At 55.8% G+C, this 20,231-nt stretch overlaps 1 protein-coding gene across 2 annotated transcripts in view; it reads right to left on the bottom strand.

Moving 5' to 3' along the window:
• CHCHD6 (coiled-coil-helix-coiled-coil-helix domain containing 6) overlaps positions 1-20,231 on the bottom strand; it is a 252,149-nt gene that overhangs the window by 990 nt on the left and 230,928 nt on the right. For both annotated transcript variants that reach the window (XM_086697267.1, XM_086697268.1), the window contains exon 7: positions 1,858-1,993. In XM_086697267.1, the coding sequence (XP_086553393.1) occupies positions 1,858-1,993 (136 nt within the window). The remainder of the gene's footprint in view (positions 1-1,857; positions 1,994-20,231) is intronic.

Here is a 20,231-nt window from a genome sequence, read left to right as displayed (position 1 = left end):
GCCTGGGCTCCAATTTAGGCTTTAATAACGCCAGGGGGTGGGGGCCGGGGAGGAGGGAGCCAGGCCTGGCAGTGCCCCAGAGCCTCTCTCAGGCGTGCTAGAGCTACAGAGAACACACTGGAGATAAATGCAATCTGTCTTCCTTCGTAATCACATTTTTGCCTCAGTGCAATGAAGATATATTGGTGAGATGTGTTTGTTAAAGATACATTCTGCTGGGGGCGGGGCGGAAAATTCTGTGGCCGTGGGGCCCGAAGGGAAAGATGGAGGGTAGTCGGGGGGCGGGGGGGGGGGGCGGCCAGAGGGCTCTGCGGGGAATCAAGGAGGCCACAGCAGGACCCTAGGCCTCTCCCTCAGTAGAAAGTTAGGTGCACGGTGTGCAAGCCCGTGCCATGGTCCTCCGATCCCACCTGGGCAAGGGTTCTCGTGCTCGCCTTCACAAACACCTTGGTAGAAGTGAAGGGGCCCAAGAGGGCCACCTGTTCCCGTGGCCCACGTTTCGTGGTGCAGGGCCACTGGCCCGGCTCCGCTCTTGGCTGCAGGGACTGCCGGCAGGGTCTTTGCTGCTCAACTTGAAATTGAGCAAACAGCTTTGCATGCTCTACGGCGGGGAGGAAACGTGATCTCCCGAGCAGGCTTCACGCCTGGTGCCACAGGGAGCTGCTGCTGGGCCCCGGGCTGTCCCAGAGCCCACTCTGGGCAGCGGGCGCTGCGGCTGGGCCTCAGAGCCCAGACGCGCACACTGCGCCGCACGGGGCCCGAGCTGACAGAAGAGTGAGGAGGGCTCTGGCGAGGCCACGCTTTTAAGCAGGAGAGACACTCCGCCGGACCTAGCTAGACCGGACCTCCGGCCTCAGCCTTCCCGCCACCAGTACCCACAGCAGTTTGTCTCCTACCGGGCACAAGGGGCTCTTCCACAGGAAGAAAGCCCCATCCTACAGTGCATCTAGCAAACATGCCGGCCCTCTGGGGAGGTCCAAGTCAGGCACCCCTAAGTGAACACCAGAGAGGGCCTGGGTCCAGCCTGGGGCAGTTACTGCTGGGCTTGGGAAGGGCGATGGAATTGTCTAGAAGAGGAACGGCAATGGGGGGAGGTGGGAGGACAGGGTTGGGAGCTGGCTGGGAGGGTTAGGGGAAGAGGGCAAGACCTTGGGGCCAGCTCTCAGGGGAGGCCCACTGCCATCCTCACACATCCAGGACACCTCACCGCTGCCCTGCAGGAGGGCTGGGGGGTGTAGAAGACCTGGGACCACCGTGACCCCCTCCCACTCACCAGAGGCTGGGTGCTAGCCTGCCCCTTCAGACCCGCACAGAAGGGTGGGCCAAGAGGTACCCTTCGCTCCCTCATCCTGTCGGGCAGGCTGCACCTACTTTTCTACCTCCCTGAACCCAGAGGCTCTTCTCCTTCCCAGGATTGCCCCTGCCCTTTCCGTGACCCTGACCCTGCACCATGGGCCCTTCCCGTGAGCTCCTACTTCCAACTGCTCAAAGGTAAGAAGTGGGTGGCACAGGCATACCCTTTACTAGGTGGTGGGACCCAGAGCTGCTCCCAGACCTGCTCCCGGACCCAGAGCTTACTCAGAGCCGCTCCCAGACCTAGCCTGGTGGGGTCCAGGGCCCCTGGGCCCTCTTTTCCTAACCCGGCTATCCGAGGGCAGTCATGGGATCAGCTAGACATAACATCCGAACCAGGAAGTGGCAGAGGAAATCAAAGTTCCTGACTCCGTCCCTGTGCACAAGACAGAGGCCTCGAGGTCGGCATGTCTGACTTCGCAAAGACGGGCTGAGAGAGTTCGGCGTCAGCACCCGGCCCCCGTGCGCCCAGCAGCCCAGGCCAGGTGCAGGGCGAGCCCTTACCTTGTGAGCGGCGCTCACGCAGTGCTGGTAAGCCTTGACCAGGTCCGAGCACAGGAGTACTTCTTGTAGGTGGTCACGGTAGCAGCGGAGGATCTGGGCCTGCAGCCCTGAGCACACAGGCTCTGTCCGGCGGGGCCTGCAGGGACAGAGAGCAGCTGGGCCTGGGGTTCGGCCCCAGTGGGCACGGAGGGGGTCCGCTCCCTCACTCAGCACCACCGGCTGGGCACCTGGCAGCCATCAGCATCGGGTTACTCCTCAGAGAGAACCAAGAACACAGGGGGTCAAGGGCTGTCCGCAGCGGCAGACGCCGAGGGGACCGGGCTGGGGCTGCGGGCTCCACAAGGGCTCCAGCCCCGCAGGAGAGGGGACGAGGTGGCCGGCTGGAAGACCCCCGTGCCCACCCCCCACTTGCTGCCTCGTAGGGCTTTTCCTGCCTAACGGGCACACCTGACTGTGACTGTGCCATTGCACACACCGCAGCTTTCTCATACAGAGGTGGTTAATCTGATCTCAGAACTAATATATGCGCAACGAAGAGAAAGGGAAAAACCACAGAAGTGTCTAAAAACATACATAACATTTTTAGAACCTCACTTCCTGGAGATAACCTCTGCAGCGTTTGGGGGGGACCCTTTCTTCTTTTTTCTTTCTTTATCAGAGAAGGTTCAGAACCTATCAAAAAATGAGTCTGTTTTCTTTTCTCAAATATGAAACGAAAACCAAAGGAAATAGAGATTGTGCTGAAGTGGATCAGTGGCATCCCTGGGCCGCTCTGACCAGTCTGTCTCCTTCCCGATGCCTTCTATCGCCCCCTCTCCCTTCCGTCTCTCTCCGGCAGGCACACGCGCATGCAAGGTCTCACTCACGTGCACGCACACACTCACGCTGCACGCCAGGCACCACCCTACTCATCCTTGTAACACCTCTGTGCAGTACGTGCTGTGATCTCTCACCTCCTGCTACAAGTCAGGAAACCGAGGTACAGAGGATGAAGTAACCTGCCCAAGGTCACCCGCTGAGAAGTGGGAAGGGGGGCAGATATTTACGAGGGTTTGGCTGCACTGTTTTCACAGATGGTTTTCAGGCCAGGTCCACGCCGGAACCTTTGCTGCCATAGAAGGAACCGTAGAAGGCACCTGACGTGGCCTTTCGGCATAAACACCACCTGTGGCCAGGGCACTTGACGGGAGTTGTAAAAATGCAGAAAGCCCCTCTTCAAGGCTCTCAGCAGTGAGAGGATCACTCTGGCACTTGACACAGCTCTGCCCCCATCACCCGGCAGGGAGACTTGCAGGTTAATAATTCTCCCGGCCCGGTGTCTCGATATTTTAGAAATCCAGCCATGCAGTGGGTATGGAACGGGGCAGCACCATTATTATTTTAAGAGAACTCAAACAAACCGAGTTCGTCGGTAAAGAACAGCAAGCAGTGGAATGAATGCTCAGTGGCTTAGCAGGTCAGACACCCAGTATTGAACAGTCTCACTTTACCAGCCTGGAGGTGGCACTTTCGCTACCACTGTGCCACCAACGATGCCACGCCAGGGCTGGGTGCCCCTGCCTTCCCCTGCACCGTCCCCATGTGTTGGCTATCATCCTCAGGCCTGCTGTGATGTGATTATGTGATGGAAGAAGCAGCCCGCCCGTTCCTGGGGTGGGGGTGGGGGGGCGGAGAGCAGAGGGGACAGCTCAGGAGGCCGCACTGGCCTGGCTCTGCCCCAACGATGTGCAGTTCCATTGGGTTCTGAGGATGCAGGCATAAAGCCGAGGCCGGCCCTCTACCGCCATTCCATTCCAGTCCTTGATATCACCGCCCCGGTTCGTGTCCATGGCATGGGCGAGATCTTAGGGATTTCCTACTGAGGACACATGGGGTCTCGTCTCAGCACTAGCCTCCCATCGTCACACAGGGCAGGAAGATGGGCTCCTAGGATTCAGCTCTTTCTTCTCAGAACCCTGGGACCCCTACCACTGGATTCTGTCCGCCACCGCCCACAACTGGGGCACAGGTGGGGCACCTGCCTCTTCCCAGTTTTTTTTTTTTAATTTTTTTTTTCAACGTTTATTTATTTATTTTTTTTGTGACAGAGAGAGACAGAGCATGAATGGGGGAGGGGCAGAGAGAGAGGGAGACACAGAATCTGAAACAGGCTCCAGGCTCTGAGCCATCAGCCCAGAGACTGACGCGGGGCTCGAACTCACGGACCGCGAGATCGTGACCTGGCTGAAGTCGGACGCTTAACCGACTGCGCCAACCAGGCGCCCCGCCTCTTCCCAATTCTTGCCGAAGGTCTCTCTATGCTTGTATTTAAAACTCTTTGACAGGGGCGCCTGGGTGGCGCAGTCAGTTAAGCGTCCGACTTCAGCCAGGTCACGATCTCGCGGTCCGTGAGTTCGAGCCCCGCGTCAGGTTCTGGGCTGATGGCTCGGAGCCTGGAGCCTGTTTCCGATTCTGTGTCTCCCTCTCTCTCTGCCCCTCCCCCGTTCATGCTCTGTCTCTCTCTGTCCCAAAAATAAATAAACGTTGAAAAAAAAAATTAAAATAAATAAATAAATAAATAAATAAATAAAACTCTTTGACATTGTGGGCCTCTTAAAATGGATTTTCAGGGGCGCCTGGGTGGCTCAGTCGGTTGAGTGTCCCAATTCGGCTCAGGTCATGATCTCACGGTCCGTGGGTTCGAGCCCGTGTCAGGCTCTGTGCTGACAGCTCAGAGCCTGAAGCCTGCTTTGGATTCTGTGTCTCCACCTCTTTCTGCCCCTCCCCCACTCATGATCTGTCTCTCTCTCTCTCTCTCCCCCCCAAAAAAAATTTAAAAAATATACATTAAAAAAATAAAATGGATTTTCAGCCTTTTGCTGGACATTTCATCTTGGGCAAATTCTCTCTACAACTATGCTAATTGCTTCACTCCCAATTGTTCTGATGTTCTCCCTTAGGATGCCGGGAACACATAGAGCTTTGCTTTGTGCCCTCCATCTCAACTATCTTCCCTTCTTTGTTTTACTCTCTTGTTCTCCGTCCTGGGGGAACACAGCTTATTCCTTCCCCATTCCAGACCTGCCCTTGGCAGGGTGAAGCCCATGAGACCACATCTTTTTTGTGGCTCCTTCCTGGTGTCTCTGTTGCTGTAGCTCCCAAAGGCACAGGCTTTATCGTACCCACTTTTGGACCCCCTGAGGCAGTACTCCCCATCACATGAGCCCACGAGTGCCTGCTCCCAGCTGCAGCCCAGCCGGCCGGCAGGTACTCGGGGGGCATCTGTAGTTGGGGGAAGCACCGGGCTGAGTAGAGGCAGAGGTGTAGCTGTAAGGCTGTATGAGGCCTCCAGGTCTACGGGGAAACAAGACAGGTGGGGTCAGAGCCACCCCGGCCGGCTGGTTGGGCCGAGCTGTCCTGGAGCCACAGCACCGACCCCATGAGGCCTCACCCTCTCCAGATCTGCCACAGGGACACTGGCTTTCACTCTGCAGGCTGTAAAAGGGTAGAGCGGTTGTCTCCTATCTTGTCCCTCTCCTTCTGCCCCCGCTTCCTTCGGTTTCAGGTCCCTGGATGGAGGCCCCCGTGCATTTTGAGGGCAAACATCACAGCACCCCCCAGCAGGCTTCAAGTTCAGGAGAAAGTGGGCCACAGAGAAATCCATCCCCTCGAAACCAGGATCACCTCTGCAACTGCAGAGGCTTCTCTCCTCTGGGACTTATCAGGAACAATACGAGGAGACAGGATAGCAGGCAAATGTCAACTGGAAGAAATTTCACCCGTTTGCCTACAAAATGGCTCTGAATGGGAAGGTGGACAGGGAGAGCACAGCTCTCCAAATAAAAGGCTCTCTCTGAAGCAAGGTGGGGCAGGGCCTGGGGTCCGACCATTCATGAAATCCGCTGCGTTCTATCCAAGCACAGCCCCACCCTGCCCTGGGCCACACCAACCCTATTTACACTGCATACAAATCAGCACACAGGCTGAGAAACATTCAGGCTTATAAACAGCTGCTTTTTGAATGCATAAAAAATGTATCCACAACTTTCCAGGGATTGAGAGAAGTCCAGCTGCCCTAAGAGGTGTTCACTGCCACAAGTATGCCCTTTGCACATTTAGATCTAATGGTCCACGTGGCTTTGAAGGGGTTAACGTCACCCAGGGCAGAAGGCTAAGAGTGCATTGCTAAGGAAGGCAGCTCTCCTCTCTGGCCCTTACTGTCCTCAGCTGTAAACTGGAACACTGCCCGCCCTGGGCTAACGAAGGCTCGACAGGCATGTGCATGACAGTGTGTGTCGTGAAGGGCCGCTCTCACCAGCAGCCTGGCTGTCAGTGGGGCAGGGGTAAGGCTGGGGAGGGAGGAGAGCTGAGGAAGAGAGGCCAGTGTTACTGGTGGCACTTGGTAAAGAGTGAAGACAGGAGGCTTTGGGGCTGGGACTCTAGATGTCGGCTCGAAGGTGGGGCCTTGTCTGAACATGTCCCTCTCCCTGTAACCTAAGCTCTAGTGTCTTCCAGACCTTGCTCAGATCTTGTCCAGGTCTTGCTGGTGCCTATTTCCCCAGCAATCTTTTTCTTTTCTTCTCTTCTCTTTTCTTTCTTCTTCTTTTTTTTTGTTTTTGTTTTTTAAGAGAGAGCAAGAGACCGTGCTCTCAAGCAGGGGAAGGGGAGGAGAGGGAGAGAGAAAATCTTAAGCAGGCTCCACAACTGTGAGATCATGACCTAAGCCAAAATCAAGAGTCAGATGCTTAACCAGCTGAGCCACCCAGGCGCCCCTCCCCAGGAATCTCGAGGTACCAATCACAGTGCATCTTCTCCAAGGATCCAGCAGACCCATGAGCGTGGCACCTATAGACCAGTGGGGAAAACACAGCTTTTGCCCCAAACCCGGGGCCAGGCTCTGGCTGTACCATTTCCCACTGTGTGGTCAGGGGTCAGATGGGGAAGAGGGCCCCCCACTGTGCAGACCTGCTCGAGACTCAGCACGTGGGGGTCAGTCCTCAACCCCAGTGTCCCGAACACTGAGGAAACAGGCTGAATGTTGCTTCCTCTGCACAAAGGGCTTCCACACCCTCCCTGCCCTGAGGGCTGGCGCGATGGCCACAGGCAGGGCGCATAATGAGCAGGAGGCAGAGACCAATGGACTCTAAGCCCTGCCCTGTTCACTCGGAAAACAGGCCCGTGGAACCAACCAATCACCAGGGGTACCACACAGATGTTTGGGAGTGAGGGCCTCAGAAAGGCCAACAATGCCACGATGACCTCTGGGCATTCAGGATCAGGCAGCCCCCGCCCCCCATGCTGCCCACGAACCAGAGTTCTACCTCCTTGGTGGTAATAACATGTTTCCGTAAGAGCAGTGAAAAAGAATGTTAGAAAAAGGCAAAGTATTAGCCAGGAATAAGAACACGCTCCGCCCCCCTCCCGTCCCACGGCACCACGGTCAGGCCCACAAGGCCCTTGTGTGCTCCCCACCGCTGCCCAGCTCTCTGAGAAGCAGAGCGGCTCTCACCACCGGGCACCACACACTGGGAACCCTCTACCTCTGGGCCGCCTGCTCCCCTCCCTTCCCACTCTGGCCACACAGGTTCCTTACTCCTTAACCTCTGCCCTGCAAACCTGCGAGCTAGCCCATCAATCACCCCTACCAAACCCGGAACTTCTCCACCCACTGCCAATCCCCAGGTCTATTCCACAGTTTTCCCTAAGAGCTCAAGACTTCTGAATCCAACAGGCCCCTGGAGCCTTCGCTGCAGGCATCCCAGGTTGCCCTGACTCGCCATTTCCTTGATGGGATTCACCACCTAGCACCAAGGAACGCACTCCCTTTCCCTGGTTTCCTGCCTTGGTGAGTGGCTATCCCTCCGGCCACCCACCTTGGTGGAAAACCTGGATTTGTTCTAGATGTTTCCTCCTGCCTCCATTCTAGATGTCTCCCCCCGTCACTCTACTGATCTCCTCCTACTCTCATTCTAGATATTCCTCCCACCTTCACTCTAGATAACTCTCCCACTTTCATTCTAGATGTCTCCCTGCCTTCGTTCGAGACTTCTCCCCTGCTTTCTTTCTAGATGTTTCCCCCACCTTCACCCTTGTTGTAAATATCTCTTCCCACCTTCATTCCTTAATGTATCCCTTTTGCCTCTAAGTAAACCAGCCCTGCCTTTCTCCATTCAAACTGAAAACCGAAGATGCCTCCATTCGCCATCCCAAAGAGCTCAGAAACCCATCCTCCCACTTCTGGTGACCTAACCTACTCTTACCTGGGCACATCTAGATGCCACTTGCTGCTCTCCCTGCCCCCAACCACCCTCCACGGTCAGAGGTTTTTCATTCCCCTCAGATGTGGCATTGGGCCTCTGGCTCCTGTTTACAGAAGCCCTACCTGCCTGCCCATCTCCTGCCTCCCCCACCCCTCCCCTGCTCCAATTCTGAGTGGTGCCCATAGCAGACTCCCGTAGGCCTTCTCGTTGGCCATCATGATCCTTCTAGAGGGTCTCCCTGAGCTCCCACAGCCTCTTCTTTGCCCCACCGGCTTCCCTCCCCCATGCCACCCCCTCGAGTCACATAGTCCATCAGTGCCCCAAGGGCACTGCCAGCTTCACACACCTTTCCACAGGGCCCTCCATCAGCAATTCCTGCTCAACCCCAGTGCCTGAGCGGCCTCTCCTACTGGCCTTTCTCCCTTATACCTTCACTATTCCACTCTGTCCACCAATACACTCATTTTTCTAAGAAGTTGAACACCATTTCAGACCCAAACCACCTGTGCCCCTTATGTCCCTCTCAGCCCACCCTCCTTTCCAAGAAGCACTGCCCAGGACTCCCCCTCCTACCCCTCACCCCTGGCCCCCAGGTCAGCCTCATCAGGCTCGTCTTACTCAGGGTGGTCACGATAGCCCTGCTACGGCCAGCAACACCGTTCATTCCCTGAGGCCCTCTCCCTCTGCTCCCTGGAAGCTCCATCCGTGACCCCTGCTCTCCCCACAGCACTCGGCTCACAGGCCACGCTCCATGCCGGAGCTCAGCAGGTCACAGGGCCCAAGCGGGCCTGCTGCTTGCTCCTGCGCCCTCCTCCTCCTGCACGCTTACCTTGGGAGACGGCATCAGCACTGACGAGACTAGCTGGACGCCCAGGAAAGGAAAGTCACCCCTGCCAGAGCTCACTCCCACCTCCCCACCACGCCAAGCTGCCCTAGGCTTTATCTCCCAGAAGCTCCTCATCCAGTCCCAAGTCCCCATCATTATTTAAACAGCTACTTAAACTCCTCCTTACCTCTGGCCCATCTTCTCTACTGCAATTGGTGATTTTTTCTAGCACACAAAGCAGCCCAGATTTCTAAAACGCCAAGCCAGTTTAAAAACCCATTTCTTGGGTGATTACCAGAAAGGAATCTGTGCTAATCATTATTTCATTTAATCACCAGAAGAAACTTATAAGGTGGGAACGTTACTTATTTTTTTAATTTTTGTTAAATGTTTATTTACTTTTGAGAGAGAGAAAGACAGAGCACGAGCGGGGGAGGGGCAGAGAGAGCGGGAGACACAGAATCGGAAGCAGGCTCCAGGCTCTGAGCTGTCAGCACAGAGCCCGATGCGGGGGCTCGGACCCACGAACCGTGAGATCATGACCTGAGCCAAATTCGGATGCTCAACCGACTGAGCCCCCCAGGCGCCCGTTTACTTACTTTATCTTAAATGAAGAAACAGCGGCGCAGAGAGACCCAGCAGCTTGCTCATGCTTCACGTGTAATAAGCAGGAGCAGCAATCGGGTATGAGCCTTACCCTAGGCCCGCTGGCTCACTGTGTTCCCGTGGTCCTTGTGCAACCCCCATGTGCCCTGGTACTGCCATCTGTCATCCGTGTTAAGCCGTGCAGTTGATATTACCATGCCATTAGCCTGAACGCCCTAAGAAGGCAGGCTGTGTCCCCAGCACCTCACAAGCTGAATGCGGGTATCAGTCTCAGGCCTCAGCCTCTCGGCCTTACTCTCGTTTTCCCCAAGACACAGGGGAACCAGTTGGAAGTACCCAGAACATGGCTTGGGGACCCCGTGGCTCCTGTCTGTGCCTGTTACTTCTCTCTGGTCTTGTTCCCCCACATCCACGGGGCAAACCTTTAGTGGCCTTCCCTGTCTGCAGGAACTTCCTCGATATGACTACTGGATTCTGACACATCTACCTGTCTGTCTCCACACAGGGGCTGGAGACCCCAAGGCAGGTCCAGAGCTGTGATGGGGCCTGCCCAGATGCCACCTCAGATGACACGGATGAAGCGATGCACCCACTGCAGCTTCTAGCACCCTCCACTTCAGTCCAGGCCCTCGCTGGCCAGGGAGGCGGGGTTTGGGCACAGGATTGAGCCTGGGCGAGCACGAGCCCCTCAGCCTCATGGACCAGGGCTGAGTGAAAGGTCCAGGGCTGAAACTGTGCCTCTGCAGGGAGAAAAAAACCCCTGGGCCTCCAACAGCCATAGATGGCCATGGCCATGGCCCAGGGGGAAACAGACCCTCACGTCATCTGAATTTCTCGATTCACAGCGAGGAACTGGTTTTAGCTTTCCTGTAGCACAAGCTTTGGCTTAGGTTAGCTAGGATTGAGTGTCTGTCACTTGCAGACCAGGATGCTGTCTAGAGAAGACAATGTGGACGGAATGTGGGGTCACGGGCTCCTGAGAATTCTGTGTACATACGTGTGGGCCAGTGGATTGGAGGGCCTCCTGCCAGAAGTCACGTCCTTCTCAGAAGGAACCTCAGAATGCAACATTAATTGGCAACAGGGTTGTGGCAGATATAGTTAGTTAGGATGCGGTCATTCTGGGATCTAGGGAGGACCCCTAATCCATATGGCTGGTGTCCCCATAAAGAGAGACACAGACACACAGGGAGAAAGAAGGCCATGTGACGACAGAGGCACAGACTGGAGTGATGTGCCTATAAGCCAAGGAGCTCCAAGGCCTGCTGGCGGTGCTGGAAGCCTGGAGACAGGCACAAAAGCTGGTCCTGCTTAAAGACTCCCAATTATGGGGCGCCTGGGTGGCGCAGTCGGTTAAGCGTCCGACTTCAGCCAGGTCACGATCTCGCGGTCCGTGAGTTCGAGCCCCGCGTCAGGCTCTGGGCTGATGGCTCGGAGCCTGGAGCCTGTTTCCGATTCTGTGTCTCCCTCTCTCTCTGCCCCTCCCCCGTTCATGCTCTGTCTCTCTCTGTCCCAAAAATAAATAAAAAACGTTGAAAAAAAAATTAAAAAAAAAAATAAAGACTCCCAATTTGGGTTCTTTGTCACAGCAGCTCCAGGAAATGCACGCTGTCAGTCCTGCAGGAAAGGGTCTGACCTAGTCTCCGGAGGCAGAGCTGGGAGTGCCGAATGGCAGGGGCAGTTGGTGGGAGGCAGGTGAATCGCTAGTTACCTTCTAACCAAGAGCAACGTGAGCTCCTCTGCAACAGACGGCTCCTGGACCACAGCAGCCCACTCTGATGAGTATCTACCAAGTGCCAGGCTCTCTGGTCTGCACAGTGCCTCTCACCCTGTGAGGTCACCTCCAGTCAGAGAACCGGGCTCCTCTGCCTTGCTTCATCTAATTGACAAGTAGAGAGGCCGTAATTCATGACCAGGTCTGCAGAGCTCTTCCCCATGCTCCTGGGTGGAGGATCAGGCTATTTGGGGGGGGGGGGGTAGCAGGTAGGGACGGGGGTGACAAAGGGTAGGTTTCTAGCTCAGTAAACAGCACAGGTGGAAAATTCAGCTTCCTCTGAGATGACATCTGGGCAGGCCTGCGGTCCTGGTCATTCTGAAACCAATACCTGCCAGAGCCCACCACGGGCCAGGTCCTAAGCAAAGCCACCACAAACCTGCGAGCTGGGCGTTGCTGTCCCATTCCATAGATGGGACCAGGGAGGTGAGGTGATTTGCCCAAGGTCACACAGTGGTGAGAGGGAGCCAGGGCAAGAGCCTGGGGTGTTTGGCTCCACAGCTGTGTTCATTTTAGCTCTATTCTGCCTGTGGAAAATTCCCAAAACTTCCCAAAGAAGAAACAACCAAGCGTCCAAAATGAAACACCAGACACTTGCCCCAAACTTCGGGGATGGCAGGGTTGTGGAATGGAGCCGGAAGCTGGCGGCTCAAAGCAGGGAGTGGGGGAGGGCTGGCAAGGGGAAGGGCTACGAGGCATGCCACGCCCACAGGAAGAAGAAGGGGGGGATGATGAATGCGAGGCTCCACAAAGCTGATGACAAAGAGCAGAGTCAACTGGAAAGGTGGCAAGGAGAAAGGAAAGGAAAGGAAAGGAAAGGAAAGGAAAGGAAAGGAACAGCCCCACCAGAGAAGCCAGCTTCAGGCAGGGTGGGGCCAGCATCTCCCTTCGTGGGTGACCTGAGCAGAGTCACCTCCACCTGGAAGATGGCAGGGAAGGTCCCATGAACAAACCCAGCAGGCTCTTAGGCCTGAGCGCGTGCAGTGTCCTCACATGCGCAGTCCCAAGCCTCTCTGTACTCTTATTTAATAAATGAAATCTCATCAACTTATCCTTCTTCCATTATCACCGCTGACATCAATCTGATAATATTGGCCTGGTGTGGAATTGGGCTATTATATGTCCTCCTGATATTTAATTTCAGAGAAACATCGGCAGGGGGTGAATATATGGAGCAGGCTTTTTATTACAGGCAGCAGTAAGGAGATTCCAAGTGAATTAGACATTCATCTTCGTCAGGTCCAATCTGGCTGTTCATGAGAGGGTTTTGTTTTAACCGTGGCTGGGGCTGAGGTGCTGACGAGACCAGCTGGTGACCAAGGACTTGGTTAACCGGCTGCTATCGACGATGTGCCATTCAGCCCGGGGAAGTGGAGCCCAAAGATCCTGCCATCGATCAGCCTGCCACGCGGGATCACTATCAGCTGCTCGAAGCTGGCCTCCAGCTGCCCCCATCCCTCAGGCGGGAGGCAGCTCTTCCGGGAGCCAGGCCTAGCGAGATGGCCCTTCCTCGGAGAGCAGAGGGAGAGCAGAGGGAGAGCTCTGCTCCCAAGAGGAAAGGAAACACAAATTGGCCCCTGGCTGCCTTTCAGTCCATGAAGGAGAGGCTGCCCGTGACAGGATTCTTCCCAGGACTATCACTTCACACACACACACACACACACACACACACACACACACACACACACACACAGCAGTGGGGAAAGGGCCGTGCCTGGCTTTGTGCCCACTTCCCCCCTGGGATCCCTCCTGAGTCCCTGGACGTGTGGGATGGACATGGGCGGGTGCCCTCTGGGTGTCTGCGATCAGGGAGGATCCAGCAGGCTCACAGTGTCTGAGGAGGGCCACATCAAGACCACCTGGGGCTGAGGAGCTTTCTGGCACCGCTTCTGCCCACGAGAGAGGCCCATAGCATGGTCCTTCAGCGGCCATGGCCCTGGCGTGGGGCTTCTGCCTGGGGCGGAATACACAGTCGTCAGCGCTCAGGGCTGCTGGAGGCTTTCAGGACACACCCTGTGCCAGCCCGGCACTCACCAGAGGGGGAGACGGCATCGAGGAGTGGGTGGAGGGCCCCGGGACCCCTGGTCCTGAGCAGCCCCTCCCTTCCCACACCTCTCTGAGCCCTTGCTACCTCGCCCCTGGGCAACTTCAGAGGTGCCCTGGCTGACCTCCCTCCCTCCCTCCCTCCCTCAGGTCTGCCCCTCCAGCCTACCTCCTTGTCAACACCAGCGGGAGGCCTAGGAATTCCCATGGAAGGGAGGCCAGGCCTGCCCTCCCAGCTCTGTGCTCAGCCCTGCCGTATGTACCCACGATCGAGGCTCCCAGAACCTACGCAGACCAACCTCACAGCAACGCTTCACTGGGAACCAAGATCCCCCTCACATAAGGGTCCAAGAGCCACCAGCCTTCACTGGCCATCTGCCCCTACCGCCCCCACCGCTCTCTCCTCTCACAAAACCCCGCCGGCTGACCCAGTAAACAAACGGCACTTCCTTCAGTCAAGGAGCAACTATTTGCCGAGGGTCTGCAGTGCACCAGACCCTCAAGGGACCAAGCCACAGCCCTACCCCCAGAGACCCCCACTTGCCTACATCTATAAGGCCCAGAGGCAGGGCCAGCCCCTCCCTGTGGCACCTAAGCCACCAGCGCCCTCCTAATGGCACAGCCTTGGGAGGAGGTCAGCCTCCTGCTGCCTGAAGACCCTGAGACACTGAGTCACGTCAAGAACCCCCCACTTCTGGTTGCTTCCAGACCCACAATGGCTCTTGCCCCTTGGGAGATGAGACTACCACCGGCCACTGGAGGGGACACACACAGAACTGCAGGGTGAAGTAGGGACACGCCAGGAAGGGAGGAATGGGACCTGGGGAGGGGAGGGTGCTGATTGCCAGTCAGCTGGGACAGCTGGTGGAGGCTGTCATGCTGCATCGGCACAGGGTGCGCTGCAGAGAAAGGGGCCCAGGGCCTGGACGGACGATGCGTGGCCTGCTCACCCGTCCCTGGCAGTCTGTCCCCAAGTCACTGCGGTGAGGGGATGCCAGCACCTGGGAACATCTGGGGTGGCTATTTTTCGCAGGCCAGGCCTGTGGGAGGTGCCACCACGGAGATGGGCTCCCTGAGCCCACAGGAGGGGCCCAGGCAGTGTCTTTGACCACAGAGCCCAGGGGAGCCAGCCACAAAGAGGCGGTAGGCATCTCTGGTGGTGGCCGACTGGCCGAGGCGTCCCTGGGACCGAGACACTGGGCAGTCTGGTCAAGTCTTATTTGGTTCGCACAAGTAAGAAGACCCTCAGTCTGATGAAGACAGATTTGACTGCAATTACCCTAAGAGAGCACAGGCAAGTCACAGCCCTGCCTGATTCCGAGACCTGAGCCCCTTCCAGAAGAGTTCCAGGCTACCGTGTACTGACCAGGGGAACCACGTGGCATTTGCAAGAGCAGAGAAGAGGCAGAGCTCCTGCGGTGGGGGGATGGGGGGGTAGGGGACTTGCAGCAGCTCCTGGCCAGCTCCTACCGCCACCCACTCGGCCCACGGAGGTGGAGACGGCCCGGTGGAGTCTCTCGGAGAGTCCCGAGAATTCCAAAGCTTCCCCACAGCTCCTGCTTGAGGTTGAGATCTTCCGAGGCTGTCCTCTGACCTCCAGCAGTAGTGCTGACCTCCTACATCTTCTTCCAAAGCTGGTGAGCCTCTGGATCCTGTATGGAACCCTCTATGCCCAGAACACACGTAGTGCTTGTTTTCCTGACTAGTCGCTGAAGGATGTGAACCCCCTCTTCTCAGGCCCCTTCCCACCCCGTCCCCTTTTTGGTTTCACTCCAGTCCCTCGACTCTGTCTTTGTCACAGCTGTCACTGTCATGAGTTTGCTTGTCTGGCTGCACACCCATCATCCATCCACGCATGCATCAGCCTGGGCACAGTTTTTAGGAGGCATGTACTATCAAGGGCAGTGTGTGTGTGCCGGGGGGGGGGGGGGGGGGGGGGGTGCTGCTCTCATGCAGCCCCTAACACAGCAGAGCAGAAACACCTGGAACAATAATCAGAGAGTTATAAAAACTGGCGGGGGGTCAGCCTGGTGAGTTGAGGGGACCAGAGGAAAGAGAGGTGGCCTGGAGGCCAATGGGCCTCCCACTTGGGTCCACAAAAGTGGAGGGCGGCGTCCTGCTTACCCTGGCTTCCCAATCTCATGGGAACCTGTTCTCACTTCTCTGTGTCCTCTGTCCTAAGACTACGCTGGCTTCCAAGCCCTTTCCCAGTCCCTCCGCTGCACCTTCCACTCTGCCCAGGGTGACAGACAAGTACCTGGACGGTGAGCCAGTCCCCAGCCTGGCTCCTACTGATGGAATCCAGCGCCTTTCCTATGGTGCCCAAAGCCTTCCATGATCTGCCTGCTTCCCTATGGGGACTCTTTCAACACCCTTTGGCCACCGTCTCTGCTCTAACACGGGGGGGCCTGCTGCTGTCTCTGGAACACGCTGCTTCTCTTGGGCCTCTGGGTCTGAGCATACATGACTCACTCTGCCTCCACACCCCTGCTGTCAACATCAGGTCCCTGGTCACCAGGTTGCCTGGCAGATCCATCCATCTGCACGGCCCAGCCCCATCCCTATTTGCCGCAAAGCCCCCTGCCCATCAGGAAGACCGAGGTTCTTCTATGTGGGAATGGCAGTGCTATAAATACCAGTTGGGGGCCTACTGTGTGTCCGTGCCACCTGCAGCCTGTCTGGAGCCTGTCCACATGATCCACAGGACGCAGAGCTGTCATGGCACATGCTTCTGTTTCTTCTCTGGCCTGTAAACTCTTCTCATTGCTCATTTATTCCCAGTCCTTGCTGATGCTGCATACAGCAGGTGCTAAATACGTAAGAGGTGAGAGAATGCCCTCTGGGCCATGTGTCCCCAGTCTGTACCTTGGCTCCCACCCTTCCTTCTCTGGAACACCCTCGTCCCTCAAGGCACCACACAAACACCACTTCTGCAGGGACCTGGCCAAGGCACCCACTAATCCCCAGCAGACCCATGGTGCACTTCCTGCTTGCGTGGGCACCCATATCAACCGAGGTCCTCTGCCGGAATGCTGCCTGCCCCCTTCTTCTCCCCGCCCCCCCCCCCCCCCCCCCCCGTCCCCTCTGCCTGGAAGAAAGCATTCCCAATCCAGTGTGGCCTCTGTTCTGTGGCCCTGCTCACCTGTGACAAGCACCCATGAGGGAGCTGAACAGCTGTGGTCAGACCTGTGCAGAGCTGTCTCCCCATGGGGCTGGGAGTGCCTTAGGGCAGGAACCACAGCTTATTACCTTTGTTTGCACGGGTCCTTGTCTAATGCTGAGTGGGAAGCAGATAATCCATAAATCAGTTGAGATAGCCAGAGCATCAATAATGAAGTCTCTGGAGCTCCATCTCCTAGGTTCTTGGGGCAGAGACCATATCCTCCTGACCTGCTAGATGTCTGCCCGGTCTGGCTTGGTGCTCCGTAACCTGGCAGGCAGGCCCTGGACCATCTATTCTGAACTTCTTTAAAGACGTGTGTACCTGTCCTGGGCCAGGCTGCGTCGCTTTCTGGCTGTCCCCTCATCTTTGCTGTTCATGAACACAGTTCATTTTCCATTGCTAGCCTCCCTCAGGTCCAGCCTGGGCCACAGCTTGCCACCCGCCTGTCCTCAATGACTCCTTCTTAACCACCACAGGCTTGGGGGAAGCCTTCCAAGGGCCTGGCCCTCGCTGCTCTTTGAGGCTGGAGTCCTGGCCCTGTGAGTGGGATCTGCGCGGTCCCAGGACATCTTTGTAGAGGTCAGGTGCTCGACACTGACTGCAAATGAACAAGCCAGACAGCTTCCCTTTGGGGGCTTGGAGGGACCACACATTGTGTTCCTGCCTGTCTAGGCCTTGGCCATGGCCACCTTCCACAGCCACCAGTAGAAGTAGGGTGCCATGTGGGAATGCCAGCACTTTCCCCTTCAGCCTGTCACCTGAGTGTACGAATAGGGTTTGCAGTGTTGTGTGCTCTGGTGAGAGGGCTGACCCTCCACAGGTGACACAGGGACAGGGAGGGGAGAACTGAACCTAGACCTGTCACGTGAGTCTCAGACAGTAAGCAAGCCTGGGGCAACACTCTGGCCACACCTGCTCCTCCCTGGGGGCCTTCCCTGCAGGTGCCCCTCAGGGTCTGGCCAATCGTTTCCCCACTGGCTTCCTGTATTCCCCCTCCACATGAAACCCGAACTGAATTCTTGAGCCCACCCCAGCCCCCAACATGCATCTGGGCTACTTACTGTCACCGGCCGCCTCTATCCCCACACACCTGGCCTGGGCCTCAGAAACACCCTCCAGGTCTTTTCTTGCCTTGCCTCGTGTTCAGCCTGCACAGGCCACATTCTCCCTCCTACCACCACTGGAAGTGCCTTCCCACCAGGGGGGCCTCCTCGCTCCTGCTCCCCTCCCCCTCCAGAACAGTCCCACAGGTAGGTAAGTGATAACTCGGAACCTAATTTCCTTCACCCACTCGCACACAGTTCTTTTCACGTTGTCCTTTAAACAGTAGAAATGTTTTATCAGCTGAACTCTTACACATCATCTCAGTGGATATGCAGATTAATAGGGGGTGCTCCCCACAAGTCCTTTCCCTCCCCCCAGAGTCTCCTCAAGCACAGTCAGAAACTAAATGGCACAGATAATCACAAGGGCCTCCTATGGCCAACTCTGGGTATTCTGAGCAGGAACCCCCAGACACTGGGCCCGCTTCACTGTGAGGGAGACAAGAAGGATGGCGGCCCCACCTCTGCCAGTGACAGCAGAGGAGGCAAAGGGGTCCCTCAAGGGGTCACCTTTCCCTGCACCTCAAATGTCGCCATGGACAAGAAGGGTACTGTTGGCAGTATGTTTTTCATGCACCCAGAAAAATCAGTAGCCTCATTCTCTAAAGCCACCTCTTGGCTTTGGGCCAGGGCTCACTTCTTTTGGTGTGAACACAGAGTCGGCCCTGGGTTACTGGAATCCGGTGAGACCTCGGAAAGAAGCTGATCCAGGGTGAGGAAGCCAAAACAAGCAAGGGGGAGAGGTGCGGTGGGAGGGGGGCTATGCCTCTGTGTCCTAACTCCTATCACCGCAAGGATGCTGAAGGACTGCAGCTGTTCTCAAAAAACAAACAATGGGCACCTTTTCCTTCAGCCTTCCTTTGCCCACCCAGCAGAAGTTGGAGGAAGGGCTGGCGAGGAGGAGTCACTGGGCAATAGCGGTGGCAGTGTGCCACTGGGGCAGTGGGTGGGGACGCAGAGGTGGTGGGCAGAAAGGCAGCCAGAACGGTTGGGAGGTTGGTAGAACGGAGCACAAAGTTCAGTGATCAAGCAAAGAAGTATACATGTTTAGGAAAACAGGAGCCTGGCCTCTTGCACTCTGAGAAAGGACCTCTAAACATGGAGAGGCTACAAAGAACCCTAGGTACTGGAATTAGAGATATCAACACAAACTTTATATACAGAGACAGGTAAGTACATCTTATAGGTGTATGCATATGTGTATGTATACTTACTAACATACATACAAGTACCTACAGGGGCTTGTGCATAATACATATATTCCTACTTCTATCTACTGAGAGCACCCAGAAGCACTGACACCCCAGTAAGAATGGGCATACCCAGTGCCCACATCCTGGTTTCTAAATACCATTCTCCAGTAAAAGCAACAGGGCTCCTGAGAGAAGTAGCTGATTCCAGGGCCGGGACTGAGAAAGAACAACAGTCCTGGAATACCTTGTGCCACAAAGTCAAGAAAGGCTTAGAGAATGAAGAGATGTGTCGAAATGACAGAAGAATCTGTTTGAAGGGCCAAATCTAAGATGTTTTGAGCATCAAGTTAATAAGAATATTCATTACAACATAATGAGTAATTGTGAATCCTGGATTCTTCACTAATATAAACAAATAAGTGAGTGAGTATCTAAGTGGGGGAGAAGGGAAAACTTCCTTTAACAGAGTGTCAATTCATCAGCGTAGGAGAAACAATGGAAACAAATAATCACCATTTGGCAACTGTTACTGTGGTGGCTGATTCCGATGAGAGTCGTCTTTGGCAACTAAGTTTGCAGGGTCTGATGAGGATTTGGATACTGGCGTACTATGGAGCATCTCCCCACAAGATACTGATCAAATACAAAGGGAAAAAAGTGCAGCCTTTGCAGCACAGGTACCAGGCAGAGGCCACTGTGACTGAGTCAAGGTCAACATCACTAGTGACAGGAGGAGAGGCACCATTTTGAGGTCTTCCTGTGAAGAAAGCACAGCTTGAGTCTGGTCATGAGGAAGTCCCGGGTAGACCCAGGTTGGGGTCACCCTACAGAACAAAAGGCCTGTATTTAAGACCGCCGAGGTCATGAATGACAGGGAAACAGTAAGGAAATGTTCCATGCTGAAGGTCACCGATGACACGTGACAAGTAGGTGCAGTACAAACCCCTGGGCGGGATCCTGGACCAGAAAGAAAAAGGGGCAGCTGGGAAGCAGGCGAGATGTGCATGTGGTCTGGGACTGAGTTGGTGCAGCATCCTGATCGGAAGGGGTGTGTGGGGGTCACAGAGGATGTGTCCTTGGGGGGCACCTGAAGGACGAGGATACTTGGGGCCAACAGGTCACCAGGTCAGAGGAAGGCAATATTGTTATCTAGAGAGAAAAGTAATGACACAAACTCTAACGTGTGAACAGTTGGGCAAACTGGGTTAAGGAGACATAGGAATTCTTTGTACTGTTCTTGAGAACAATCGTTTACAATGATTTTTTTTTTTAAATTTTTTTTTTCAACGTTTATTTATTTTTGGGACAGAGAGAGACAGAGCATGAACGGGGGAGGGGCAGAGAGAGAGGGAGACACAGAATCGGAAACAGGCTCCAGGCTCTGAGCCATCAGCCCAGAGCCCGACGCGGGGCTCGAACTCCCGGAC

This window comes from Puma concolor, chromosome A2, assembly GCF_028749965.1.
Source record: "Puma concolor isolate L17-30 chromosome A2, mPumCon1.1.hap2, whole genome shotgun sequence".
NCBI classification, from domain to species: Eukaryota; Metazoa; Chordata; class Mammalia; order Carnivora; family Felidae; genus Puma; species Puma concolor.
Note: the sequence above shows the minus strand (reverse complement) of the source record. Positions and strands in the feature narration are given on the sequence as shown.